This window comes from Aphis gossypii, chromosome X (genome assembly GCF_020184175.1).
Source record: "Aphis gossypii isolate Hap1 chromosome X, ASM2018417v2, whole genome shotgun sequence".
Classification (NCBI taxonomy): Eukaryota; Metazoa; Arthropoda; class Insecta; order Hemiptera; family Aphididae; genus Aphis; species Aphis gossypii.
The window spans coordinates 52,811,336-52,825,870 of NC_065533.1; the positions used below are offsets into that span (position 1 = coordinate 52,811,336).

The following is a 14,535-nucleotide window of genomic DNA, read 5'->3' on the forward strand; positions in this document are numbered from 1 at the left end:
GTTCGATTCGACGCGTTTCGGCGCTTACCTTTGCAACCTTCGCACGTGCGCACTCCGTAGTGCTGGCACGCGGCCGTGTCACCGCACACTGCGCACAACTGGGACGGCGAAGACGGAGCCGCGGTGGCCACGGCGGTGGCGTTCCTCTGCGGCATAATACAAGCGGCGTCCGGCGTGGGCGGCGAACATTCGACGGGCACGGTCACCGACATTGTGTTGATGCAATGTCGCATTTTCGGCGACATGCTGCTGTAATAGGAATAAAAAAAAAAAAACCGATGACTTAAGGCACTCGACAAACCAAAAGACGAATAGCACAGAATTAGATATTATAGACACTAGGCAGTGTGTGTGTGTGTGTGTGTTGTGTGTGTGTGTGTGTGTGTGTGTGTGAGAGAGGAAAAATTAACTTTAAATTAAATAAACATAATATATTATCTGATCCTGCAGGAACGCGGTTAAAGGTTCTTTCAGATTTATCATATTGTACGACTTCAAATAATAAAAACAAGTTTTGCTAAACGCGTGTAGAGTATAGAATATATTATATATTTTATTATAACCTATAAAGATAATATGTCAAGTGGACGATTTTCAACTTCGGTTTTATACAATATATCGTTAATAAATTAACACGTCTTTTATATTGATTTCATTTTTTTTCCACAACGATATTTAACTATTGAATAGGAATGAAGTATAAATCAGATATTTTGCCTAGGGTGAAAAAAGACGTAGGAACACGCCTCTTGCGCGTATCTCGCAATGATAAAATAGATAAAAACTATATGTATACGGTGTACATTACGGTGTAAGCTCCGAATTCGGTTTGAAAAACTTCGAGCGTAGGCGTTTACCAGAAGACTGCTCCAATCAGCGTGTACGCGGAACACTGAGCTTGATTGCAAGTTTCAATGAACGACAGAGTGTTAGGGAGAAATGCGAGTCTTACCAGAAATCCCGAGTGGTTTTGCTGTCACGGGTTCGCAAAGTAATAGCGGTTATGAGAAGTAAAAACGATTTCGCCGAAGTCTTATATTAGTCTATAGCCAAGGGACAATCAGAAAACTGGGCAAAAAGTCTTCCCGCCCGAACGCGTATCATAATTAATATCACACAGTTAATGTATTTTATAATACCTAACCGCTAATGTAAAAATGCAAACTATATTAATTTTCCTATATCGATTTGTGGAGTTTAATTTGGAAATATAAATGCTATATATCGTACAAACAATTCTATCAGCAGCCACTAGATTATGCATAATTAAATAATATTCATGATTACTCTATAATTTTTTTGACATTAAACTATAAATCGTAAATAATACACTCGTATTGTGTACGTAAACTTAATTATTTACTCTGTTTACACAGTATGAATTAGTTAATATTGCTCTCGGTATTTAAAGTAATTTAAGTAATTATTTAATGTTATTTTTATAATAACTATGAACTTAATTGACTCTTCTGCATAAAGCATTTTTTGAACAGCTATACTAGTATACTAGTATTATACTTATACAGATTGGATGGTATCATAATCAATTGTTGGAAACAGTGCTGAAAAGTGTTGTTGATACTTTAGCGAAAAAAAATTCGTTTTGAATAATCAATTAAAAACGCCGAAACGTGTATATTTTTGTATCATAATAGTATTAAGTAGTCCGTATGCTATAGTACATTATAATATAAATTGAAAAATGCGTAAAAAAATTAAAAAAACCAATTTTCAATTTTTATTTAATTCCGGGTCCCTGCCGATTATTATCAATTATTATTATTGTTGTCAGCATTATTAAAACATTCATTGTTGATATAATATGTGTAGTAATTATGTAGTATATGTGTTGTGTGTACTACAGCATTATTCGTAGGTAATATAGGTACATTAGCGAACAAGGTCCGGCGGGAATAATCGGGACTGTTCGTGGTGGCAGTGCAGGGCAACTGTTCATACAAATAATAATTAGTCATTCCCGCTTATGGTTTAAAATAAAAGTGATTTATTTAACAAAAAAAAATTATGAAAAAACTACGTACATTCTTTTTAAATTTTATTAGTATATTCTGTTTTTATAGAGTGCAACATATTGAATCGATTTGTTTAATAATTACTAACTTGAGGGAAAAATGTTTAATAAAACTTCAAAATAAGCATGAATGTATACCACACAAAATAAAAAATACTACCAAACTTATTTGGAACGAAATAATATATTGTATTGTAAAATATTTTTTCCTGGTTGAATTTTTTTTATAGTTCGTCATTGCGAATATGTTTTATAAAATGTGCGCCGAGATTTGATAAGTACGCCGATGATGTGATGATATAGTTCTCAAGTTTTCCTAGTTCTTATGAGTCGTCATAAAATGTTATACGTGTATAGGCATGCAATAGTTGTATGGTTATTAATTGGTGCGTCGCATAGGGCAGACCGGCCAGGGCAAAGTAAATTGGTTAATTTGATTAGTTGTTGGATTTTTAGATAAATAATTTTTATTGACACCAATAACTCTAAAAAACTTATCAAAATCCTTCTATTTTGGAAAAATAAAATAAGAACTTTTTAACTGTACAAGAAAATATGTAAGACGTATCAAACTATTCCCTTTGTCCGAGTCTTTGACCAACGCAAAAGGCATAGTGAAAGAAATTTAAGTAAAAACATAAGATAGGCGCTAAAAAAATATTTTGTATTTCATAATAAAAATTATTTTTCAAATATTTGAAATACACGTTTTGTCAAAAATAATTTTCCAAAAGTATTTTAATACTTAACAAGACATGATTACAGTGTCATACATTTGCGTACCTACGCGATGGTTTTTATCACTGTTGTTAGGTATTCGTTTTACCCAGGTTTTACTCTCGTATGGTAAATAGATAATAATATATAAATACCGAATTCCGCAAAATGTAAATTTAATATTCCCATTTCGTCATATTATTATATACCAACGTCACGGTATATAACTTTACACGGGATGATATTGAATATAAAATATTTAATACCTACGTATTACACACGTTTTATAATATGATGACTTATAGGTGGTGAATTGTTGACGTAGATCGACGTGACGAATTATGATAATGGTAGATACCTACACGATTATACGTCATATTGAACGCCTTTAGGCAAACGACGACAACGGTACATTTATGCGCAAAATATATTATCGTTTTGCCCGCCGTTAGGGTTGTTTTCGAGATAATAGCTCGGAATGCGATTTTCCAATGCACTGCGCGTATCTGTATAATAAAATATATGTTACGCGATTAAAGCGAACGATACCGAAATCTATTGTAATAATTATTGAGTAAGTCAATAATCAATATTATATATACAATTGTACGATCGCGTTTGGAATCGGACGTGCGGGAAAAAGAAATGCGCGAGACGTGATTCTATACAATATATATAATTATATTTTTGTAAGCACGTGTCTTATTTTTATACACATAAAACTCACGGTGTTTCCAAATGTGTAGTATCGTTTAATAATTTTTATAATTAAAAACAAAAAAAACTATCAAATGGCTTTTATCGTCGGTTTTATAATATATATCGAACAAATATAAATATTTAAATCGGGCTTTTGATCGCGTTACAACACGCTCGGGATGGGGCACTTAAGGGGAAGCTTATGTGTCGACTAAAGGCTAATTATTCCAATTCTCTCTCCCCCTCGACCAACGGCAAATCAATAGACTGTGGCGGTTTTCATTTTTTTCACTTATCAAAAAAATGTACACATTAATTTTATTATAAAACACTATTACCTTCGAGTACCACCTATATATGAGCCAAAAAAAATAAAAAAATTCCCTCTGCGAGTCGGAAAATGTCTATCCATGGATTGCCATTTACAAGCCCATAGGACGTAACATAATATTATATACCTAATAGTACAATAAGATTTCGAACTCACCTAGTGGACGGATCGGTGGCTGCCCTGAGCGCCAACACTGCCGAGACCGAAGAGGTCCTCGGGGACCTCGCCTCCACCATGGAGGCGTTGTTGACGACGTGCTGCAGCTGCTCCGTGGCCGTGTCGATCATCAAGGAAGTGGCCGTCGGTCGCGGCGTCTGCGGTGGCTGAGGCACTTGCAGAGATTGCTGCTGCTGCTGCTGTTGTTGATGGTGGTGCTGGTGATTGACGGCGACGAGCTGTTGTTGCTGCTGTTGATGTTGGTGTTGTTGTTGTTGGTGGTGATGGTGCTGTTGATGGTGTTGCTTGGGCGACGACATGACCACCTGCACTTGATCCAACATCGGTTCGAACACTGAAGCCGTAACTCCTTGATCTGCGGTCGGCGAATCGGGAGGCTGCTGAGACGGTGGCGGCAACGCGCCCGGAAAGTGCTGAAAGTGATAGTCGAAATGTATGAGCGGCGTGGTCGGAGGGGCCGCCGGTCCGTGATGGTGGTGCTGCTGGTGCTGCTGTCCGCCGTTGAGCTGCTGCTGCTGCTGCTGCTGTTGGTGTTGTTGTTGGACGTGGTGTTGTTGGTGTAGGAGCTGGTGATGAGCCGGCTGTTGCTGATGATGCTGATGCTGTTGCTGGTGGTGGTGGTGGTGGAGATGGGAGTGGTGTTGTTGCTGATGATAACCGACCGTGGCGGCGGTCATGGTGACCGCGGCCGCCGCGGTGGTCGGCGGGCCGTAATCTTCGTCCATTTTGAACCCTACGCCCGAGGCGGCATACGTCTCTTGGAAACTCGGCAACTGGAGCCCCGAACCGCCGTCATTCTGCTGCTGCTGCTGTTGCTGCTGCTGCTGCTGGTGGTGTTGTTGCTGGTGGTGGTGGTGGTCGATCTGCGGTTGCTGTTGTTCGGCCGCGTCCGTCAGCGCGGCGTGCACGTCCGTCAGCGAGTCGATCTCCTCGTTCAGCGGCAGCTCGGAATACGAACCGGACAGCAGTTCGGCAAAACTGCTCGGCGTGAATGTGGTCTGCAAAACCGTGACGTATCGTTTAGAACGCGTGAAAAATCTTAAATATTATATTATACGCATATAGAATATATTATAAGTATAATATCGTGGCGCAGGTATCATCGTAATACGCTCGTCTAAGACGCGGCTATATAATATAATATCATGGCAGTGCTCAGCTTCATACGGGAAAAAACCATCTGAAAACGAACTGGGTATCTGAATTGTACGCTTCAAATAATTATTACTGTAGTTGATTTTAAATTCACTATTATAGTTAAGTATAAAAATACGTAGGTATCGGCGTATTCAACCCGTTCGATTCGTATTGGTGCTCGGCGATTAAAAAAAAAAAAAAAACGGTGGTCCGAAAACTATCATCATATACGTATACGTATTATACTACGTAGATATTGAAAAAGTAAACCGCCGGTTTTTTTTTTACAATTGGTTATCGTCGACCGTGAAGACGAATTCGGACGGGTTTCGTACGCCTACCGGTACGTGCGATAACATTCGTTTATCGATAGCTTACCACTGCTGGTCCAACGGGGCACTGCGACGACCTTATAATATTACATACGATTATTGTACCTAGTATACCGTATTACAGTACCGTGGTCGTAACTCCACTCGTGAGCTGCATGACGCGCACCCGAACACTCACGGATTTTACCCGGTGGAAAGGCTTCTGACGAGAGATTTTAACGTGTTGTACGCGAAACCGCCACACTCGAACTACGATCGCGTCGACGGCGGCGGCGGGCGTGTCATCGTTAACGATGTTGATTATTGTAACATTATCATTGTTGCCGCCTTATAAAAGTCGGTCGCAAATCGCTGCTCGTGACATTATAAAATCGTTATATTGATATTATAACTGCAGATTATACGCGATGGTGTATACAGGACGATTCCGCGAGCGCCGCATGATGCTCACTCTAATTTTTTTAAATTTAATAATGAATTTATTTGAATTCCGATTTTTAGAACTCTTAAACACATACATAAATAATATAATATATCTAATACGTGTTGTACTTACTTAAAGTTCATAATATTTTAAAATTGTTGAGATTTTTCGTTCTACACTTAAGGGGTGTCCAGTGGCAGTACAATTTTCCGTATTAATTTTGAATTAGGTTCATACAATTCGTCAATAACATAACACGCCTAATAATCTATAGGTATAGTAAAAGCGAGCGCCTTCATTTGAAAAACAGAAGATTGTACCGTCACTGGATGTCCTTTAAGTAATGAAAAAATCTTAAGCATTTGAAAACATGACGTTTAAGTATATATATGAAAAAAAAAAAAAATAATCCAAAATCAGATTTTCAATAACGACTCCAGTATCGGAGAAGACAAACAGAGTGATGCATACTTAATAAACTACTCTGTATATATGCGTGTGTAAATAATGTTTACATATCGATAACACGGAACTACTGTTACTTTTTAATCGATTATCCTAATAATATGATTATCTGTGTGGACAGCGATCTACAATCAACGCAATACGTTATTTAATGACTGCAGAACGATCGACTGCCGAGCGCAAACAATCGGACACGACCGATATTACAATTTATAACATAAAGTGTACGTAAATGTCATGCAGAATATTAGTTTATCAAGTATTTTATATTATATTGATAATTATATTATTTATTATAGTATGTGGATTAAAACCGAAATTGGTTTATGGGCATATTATAGCCGTATAAGTACTTACATGTACTATTGTTTCGTCGAAATGAATGTTATCGAATTTATGCATATTTAATGTGTGGATTTCTATTATTATGCTGTGTTCAATTATATTCTTATTAATTAAAGGGTTATACGCACCAAAAAATGTGTTTCTATAATACTAATACATTTTTAATTTGTTTTTAATGTTTCACATAGGAATAATAGCAACGATTAATACCATTAAATACTTGCGTTTAATTTATAAGTTATAACAAATAGTGCTGTATTATTATAATAGTAAAAATCGTTTTATTTTTCAAGTATTAAATTATGAAAAAAAGTCTTAGAAACTACAGGTCACCATATAATATTCTAATAAAAACAAATTAAATTGTGTATTGAAAATTAATGAAAAAAAAAAAACAATTTAAAAAGTATGTTTTGCGTGTTGACTCGAAACTTAAAACCTTAATCTTTTATAACTTTTATAACTTAATCCGAGTATTTCGTAGGTGTCAAGAATAATTTAAATCAACTAATGATAATATTTTGAGGTTTTTCATTTCTGACAGTTTATCCATGATTATTATTTATATGTATAGGTACATTCGATGTAAATATCAATAACCTACCACACTATATTGTCTTAATATTAATGTCTTTTGTACCATAGTGGTGGTAAAAATATTGGAATTCATACCAAAATTCGAAAGTTCTGTAGGAATACAATAGTGAGAAATACATAAATTCCAAAAACGTATATATGAGAATTATATTACTTGCAAGGATTAATCGTTTTTAACAATAGATTTGTAGAAAATAAATATGACAGTATTTAATATTTTAATATACCGACGTTTTCCTATGCGCTTAAACAATAAACATATATCATTATACTGTACTAAATATAGTGACTTTGGGTTTATCATTTATCTTATGAGAAAAAAACTGGATAAACAATTTTAGTTTAATCTCTCTAAAAAAAAAAGACCTCCAAAAATTGTTTCTATTTTTAAACAGATTTTCTCTACTACTAATCTCTTTTCACTCTAAATTATATATATGTTATATTATATTATATCTACCATTATGTCATATTAATTAACTTTTTATAGTATTGTATTCCATAGTTTTTTTGTGTTCGTCTCGTACTTATGTATATAAAAATGAAATAAAATAATGTTTCGATGATCGTTATAATATGAAAACTGTTGATTATAATTTTATTGACCTTGTAGGTTTCAATAATTAAATATAAAACTATAAAAATACCGTTTGGAGTAGATTTTTCATATTGCTCATGCGTACACAGAAACATGTGAAGAAAACGGCACAAAAAGCGTCCTGTTCGAAATTTGTCAGAATAAACTAGGGAACAAGTTGCTCAAAAACGGGGTAGTCATCCGTTTTAAACGTAGGCACATGGTCACCCTATCGTGTAGCAATAAAATATACAGTGCACGGGGTAGACTAAATATTTGAATTGTTGGAGTTTGTGCGTCGCATATTATTATGTCCGTATTCAGTATTAAATTGTAGTTGTAGACGATAGCTCTCTTTCATTTCTTGGAAATAATATTTATTCGGTATAATATTGACTTAAATCAATTCAAACCTTTGAATGTTTTGTTGTTTTTTTTTTTTACTTTTTAGCATAGAAGGAGATCTCGGAGTTTGTTTTTATATCTCGGAACTTCATAAACATCCGATCGAACGGAATGCAAATAGAAATATCGGCAAAAAACACGACAACTATCAGTAAGATTTAAAACTACTACCTACCTTTTTAAAATAAATAATATTTAAAATTATGATAAACAGGCACCTTATTTGTATTTTAAATGACGTATATAAGTATATTATTATTTTATTGTTATGATATAACCGATATAATATAATATATCTCGATTAAACAAACATATTATACAAACTAATCGAGATGAGAAATATCATGTTTTATACGTAGACCAAAATTTATATTGATTTTCTTATTACACAAACAAATAAACGCATCTCCAATTATCACCAAATCGTTTTCACTGGTGACATTTGTTCATCGGAATAATATGTGTAGTCAATTTCTTGGTTTTTTATCTATACGAGTAATTCCAATATTAGCACAGTTACTTATAACACTTATAAGGCTGATAAAGTTATATTAAAATATTACTGAACTTGGGTTTTTTTTTAAAATTTAAACCAATATTTATAAAATGTTATATGTTATAATTTATTTTATTATTAAGTTTGAGTTATAACTTATGAGTAACTTTAATTGCTCATTTAAATACCATAAAATCACTTCAATAAAATAATAAGAATAAATTAATATGTCATGATTTTGCCATAAATTATTTTTTTTCTACTAATTAACTATCTTAATATTGAACGCCGTTATTAATATTTATATTTAATAAACACGAATATCACTATAATACTTTATTCTTGCATATTAGCTGTTTATTCTGTCTATATACACTTCATTAAAAACTATTTATTTTAATCTTTATTTTTGGGGTGGTTTGGTACAAAAAAAAAATTATCACTTTATTTAAATTGTTTTTTACGAGAATAACTCCTCGAGGGGTTATACGAATTTAATAGAAATATTTTTATGTTATTAAATGTTTCCAAATCGTAGTACGGAACGTACACATGACCTTTACATTTTCATAATAATTGTACCTATACAGAAAAGTTGACCTTAAAGAGGCACCACTACAATTCTAAACAAAGTACAATTTAAATATATCATGTAAATATATACATAGAAGATGGTTTGTTGAAAAAAAATGGCAGGTAGGTTAATAAACAAAAATATAATGATATTATCTACCAATATATTCTTATAATTGTTAACGCAAAATTATAGCTTAAGATTTAGTTTTAAATTAAAAACTCGATATCAGCTTAATAAGAATTATTTTTTTTCTGGCTGAGAGCGGGTTACTATGCTGCATTATGATAATATATCAAAATATTTTGCTAGCATTATTCAGTAATTATATTTTTTTTTCGTTTGTTGAAAATATAGTGAAAACTCTTTATAATGTAAATATTATATTATAATGGTCGGTTTAATTTAAAACCTATTAATCAATTCATTCTTTATAAAGCATTAATTACTCTTATTTCAGTTATAAGCAATAATTTATATGTTTCATAATAGGAATTCACAAAAAAATACTAAAAAAAGATATTGATAGAGTAAACAAGTTCAAATAAAGATGACAAACATAAATATAATAATAATATAAAATAATAAATATGTAATTAAATACTCATGTAATGTAAAAATAATAGTGTGCATGATGAATAATTATACACGGGTAGGTATAATATGCCATTATACATAAATAATTATATATATTTTTAAAACCTTTTCTATTACGAAAACTCTATAATATAACGAAAGAAATCTCTTGATCCTTCAGATTCGTTATAGAGTTTTCATTGTGATACATTCTGGTATATTTGAGTACTGACCAAAATCATAAGTGTATTATGAATTATGATAGTTAATAATTAAAATACCAATAAATCGACTGAGAAAAAAAAAGAATAGATAGATAGCTATGAAGACTGTAAGGATATGGAAAATCGTTGATTAATATACATTTTGATCGGTAAATTTGATTATGATTTTATGGGCTGTATAGAATAGATATACTTTCATATAGAATACGTATAAATCTATATGCTTTTATTAAGTTTTTAGGTCCACATAAATAATGAAAATTGTAAATTTTATGATAATAAAACCGAAAGATATTTTGATTTTGGTTTTTTTTTATGAATTATAAATAAATTATTAATATTATTAATTATTATTTAATAACCACTATTATGGATATTTTAATAGTTTTCATTAAGATTCATATTGTAATTTTCTTAAACGTTAACTTTTACGCAATTGGTTTATTCATTGATACTTTCGGCTAATAATATTGCATTTAAAAAATTCTTTAAACACTCAATTATCGTTTTCCATCTATCCAATACTTATTCAAATACCCGGTTAAGTGAATCAAGGCTTTTCAGATATTATCAAATTAATATTTTTTGAACTAAAGAAAAATAACAGAAAGCATTTTGAGAAATCTATAATAACGTTACAATTTATTTGCAATATTGCTGTATTTTTTTTTTTTTCACTAAGAATCAATTACCGTGATAATTTCAGATGTGGATCCTTTAAAATATACCAATAAATATGAATATAATAGATAAACATAAAAGCCAATAGTTACTAAATTATGGATTATGGATGAACGTAGTTTGGTCCGTAGAAAGAAATTCCTATTTCTTTTTATGGAGACTTTATTTATTTATTTACGGAGAAAAAAAACTTCATTTACAAAAAAATTGTGTATAAAATAAATATAACATTATTTTGTAAATACAATATGAATTATAAATATGTGTGCACTGCAGTATACGAATAAATTTATATAGAATACAACTATAACTAATGTAAATAATAATACAAATAATATGAACAACAATATAAATAATAAATAAAATTAAAACATGAAGTTTCGATCCATTTTAATTAATTTTTAGAATTTGTTTTTTTTTTTTTGTTAAATATGTACAATGTACATTAAATATTTAGAAAATTGAAAGCTATGTAATTACTGTTATTTTAATCGATAACATACGCAGAGTAATTTAGAGCTCGCCGATTATTAATTATAGGAAAATCAAATACATTCAATCTCATCATATAAGTATTTAAACATTTTGATTGACACGCATAATGTCACATTTTTGTTTAAATTCGTTGTTGAACCATATCATGAACATTACACACATGATATTATATTATATGCCTAACTGTTGCATCAGCTCATAGATTTAATTTCATTATGAACAAATTTAGTTTAATGTCAAATAAAATTTTTACTTATAATAGCTATAAAAATATGACTCGTTTGAAATGTCTTATTTTTTTTCACTTAACAATTATTAGAATAATATTATAATTTATAGCTATTATATTAGTCAACGTGCGGGCAGATGTTAATTTTTGCTGGTTAATGACTCACGTCTCCGCTAATATCTTTATTTGACAACCGATTAAAGTATCGAATTCATTATCAATACTAATTAATTACAAACATTATCTACTTATCCTCTTTCAGAAACTGTAGTAAATCGTATATAATATGTATACATATATATATATTTTTTTTTTAAATTTATTTAGATTTTAATAGAAGACCAGATGCAAGTAATAATATTGAAAGCTACGATGAAATGTATAATGCTACTGCATGTACAGGTTTTAGACGATTTTAAATTTTATGACTTTTTACATTTTTGATAGTAAACGATATTGAATTCTCCATTAGTGTTGGCTTTCGTTCAAAATTTCGATACTAAGTGAAAAGAAACTGATAAGTTTCACAGTTATAATTATAAAGATTTGAAATACAACAATAATACGAGTATGTGGTATACGATATATACGAGTAAATACACATAAACAAATATTTAAGTCAACGATTTAAAAAAAATAAGTGTTATTTGCTTCAATGTTTGAAATCTGTTTTTATTGTTTTAAGTTCTATCATTATGATGAACATTTCTTCGAAAAAGATTGAGTGTATTAAAAGTGCTTTAAAAGTTTCACATAGGTTATTCAATAAACCATAAATTGAAAGATCGAAGACGGATTACATTTTGTTTTTAGTAAAATATATTTTCTAAGAAATAACTATCAAAAACTCAATGATGGAAAACCAATTATTATGGTATTCAGGCGTGAAAGAAATGACAGTTTTTTTATATTATTGATATTAAAATTTTTAATATACTAAGCGTTTCATCGTGCAATACAACCCGCGTATTTGTAAGCTTATACTCGCAGTTATTAAATTTTTTAATCATTTTTGGAATATTTTGTTGCATAATACGAGTATAATTTTAAAGTTTACTTGCTCATTGTATTTATAATATACTTTAATCCTCCGTGACTCCTTTCAAATTTTGCTTGCATTTTGATACCCATAAAACTATTTAAACACTAATAATATAATTGATTCGATTTTTAGAATATAAATTAACCGAAAACGACTGAATTTGCTAAATCAGTTATTTTGAAACTTTTGAAAATTTAAAGTTTTTATTTGCCTATAAATAATATAATAATATTATGTATACGTAGAGTATAGTCAGTATAGGTAAGATAAATATTATTAAGATTATGGACAATAATGATTGTATAATAGCAATTTCCAACGTTTTCATAATTTATATAATATTATTATTGTGATTGGTGATCGTAGTAAGTATTACTCGAATAATTCATTAGTTTCGTATACCGTTTTTATTTTCTTTATTACTATTATTATTATTATTTTTTTACATCATAAGTTATTTTATTCGACTTTCTCGACGGGAAGACTGTGGACCAAGATGCGGTGGGGACCGGACGAATAGAAAAACGACTTGTCCCGGACCTATTGAATATTAAACGGAATGGTAATAGAAATACCTAAATTTCTGCAAGTCCTGTGTAGTATACCTATACATTTATACATATCTACGCGAAAGCCGGTGGCCCACAGTGCCAGAGGTGTATTTTATATTTAATATTTCAAATAAAACGGTACTCGAGAGAAAAACAATACACCACTGTAATAATATACGCTTATACATTAATAAGCACTATTTGGAAACGATTTCGAGAACGTTTATGCTGTATTCGTAAACATAAACGCAAATATGTATTAAATTTACATAACTGCAGCAACTAGTTTACACGTCGTACTGTAGATGTATAACAATAGTTCTATATTTAGATGGTGGATTTTGAGATGCGATTAAGACGCATTTAAAATATGGTTATTATAATATCTTATATTATATTATCTGAAGTATGCAAATGTTATATAATTTGTTTGTTATAATTTTTGTCGATATTTCAGCTTTGTTAAATTTTTTGCTATGCATTTAACCGTTTTGACTTGTAAAGAAACAATAGTAAGTTATAAACTTGTAACTTATAACTGATAATCTATTAGCTGGTAAAAGTAGATAACACTAAAATGTTTAAGTTGTGGTCAAAAAAGATGAGAATAAAATTATATTTTTACATTATAGAAAAATAAAACATGATTGATAGTTAAAGTAGATGCAATAAGTATCTAACACATATGTCAAGAGATTAAAAAAAAAACTCACTACAGAAGTAGATAAAAGTTAATATATAGGTAATATTTTAAAATTCATTTTTTTTTTTTTTGTTACATACAAATAAAATTAATTATTATTTATTAATTTACGGCGCATTAAAAAAAAAAATCGATTATGCGAATCGCAAGTTTGTTTTTTCAACATTTGATCAAGAATTTGTTAAGCATATTCTCGCTTTAACTTTGTAAATTTACTTTTTTTTCTCAAGCTTAAAAAATTAAAAAAATATTTTCTTAAAACTAAATGCTTATTCCAGCTTACTTAAATAATAATAGTTGAGTTAAGGCCGTTTTATGTTTATTTTTAATAAAAGTATAAGCTTATAAACTTATACTTATTATGTATCGACAATTTAATTATAAAAACCACGTTTGTATATACATCAATAATTTGAAGTAATGTTTATCAATTAATCTTTTTTTTTTTTTTATTATACATCATTATATCTACATACAATTATTTTAAATTTAGTAAACATAATTGTCTAAATCACTACAACAGTGTGAAATAAGATAGGATTTATTTTGTATGAAAAATTTAGTTATTTGTTTTAAAGAATTAAAAGTCACATAGCAGTCACTATTATGTTATGTGTAATTCAAGTAGAAATGATAAAAAAAAATAAACAATGAACTTTTTTAAACTAATAACTGTGTTAATATTTTTGTCTAATCTAAACTTTTAAACTTTACGAGTTGAATACA

General features: G+C 30.3%; 1 protein-coding gene across 5 annotated transcripts in view; it reads right to left on the reverse strand.

Moving 5' to 3' along the window:
* Window positions 1–14,535, reverse strand: part of LOC114130965 (nuclear receptor subfamily 4 group A member 2-like) — a 73,197-nt gene that overhangs the window by 8,728 nt on the left and 49,934 nt on the right. For 4 of the 5 annotated variants that reach the window (XM_050205131.1, XM_050205132.1, XM_050205130.1 and 1 more), the window contains exons 3-4: window positions 3,936–4,954; window positions 29–249 (exon numbers count right to left, since the gene is read on the reverse strand). In XM_050205131.1, the coding sequence (XP_050061088.1) occupies window positions 29–249; window positions 3,936–4,954 (1,240 nt within the window). The remainder of the gene's footprint in view (window positions 1–28; window positions 250–3,935; window positions 4,955–14,535) is intronic. The other variant, XM_050205129.1, reaches the window with a different exon arrangement.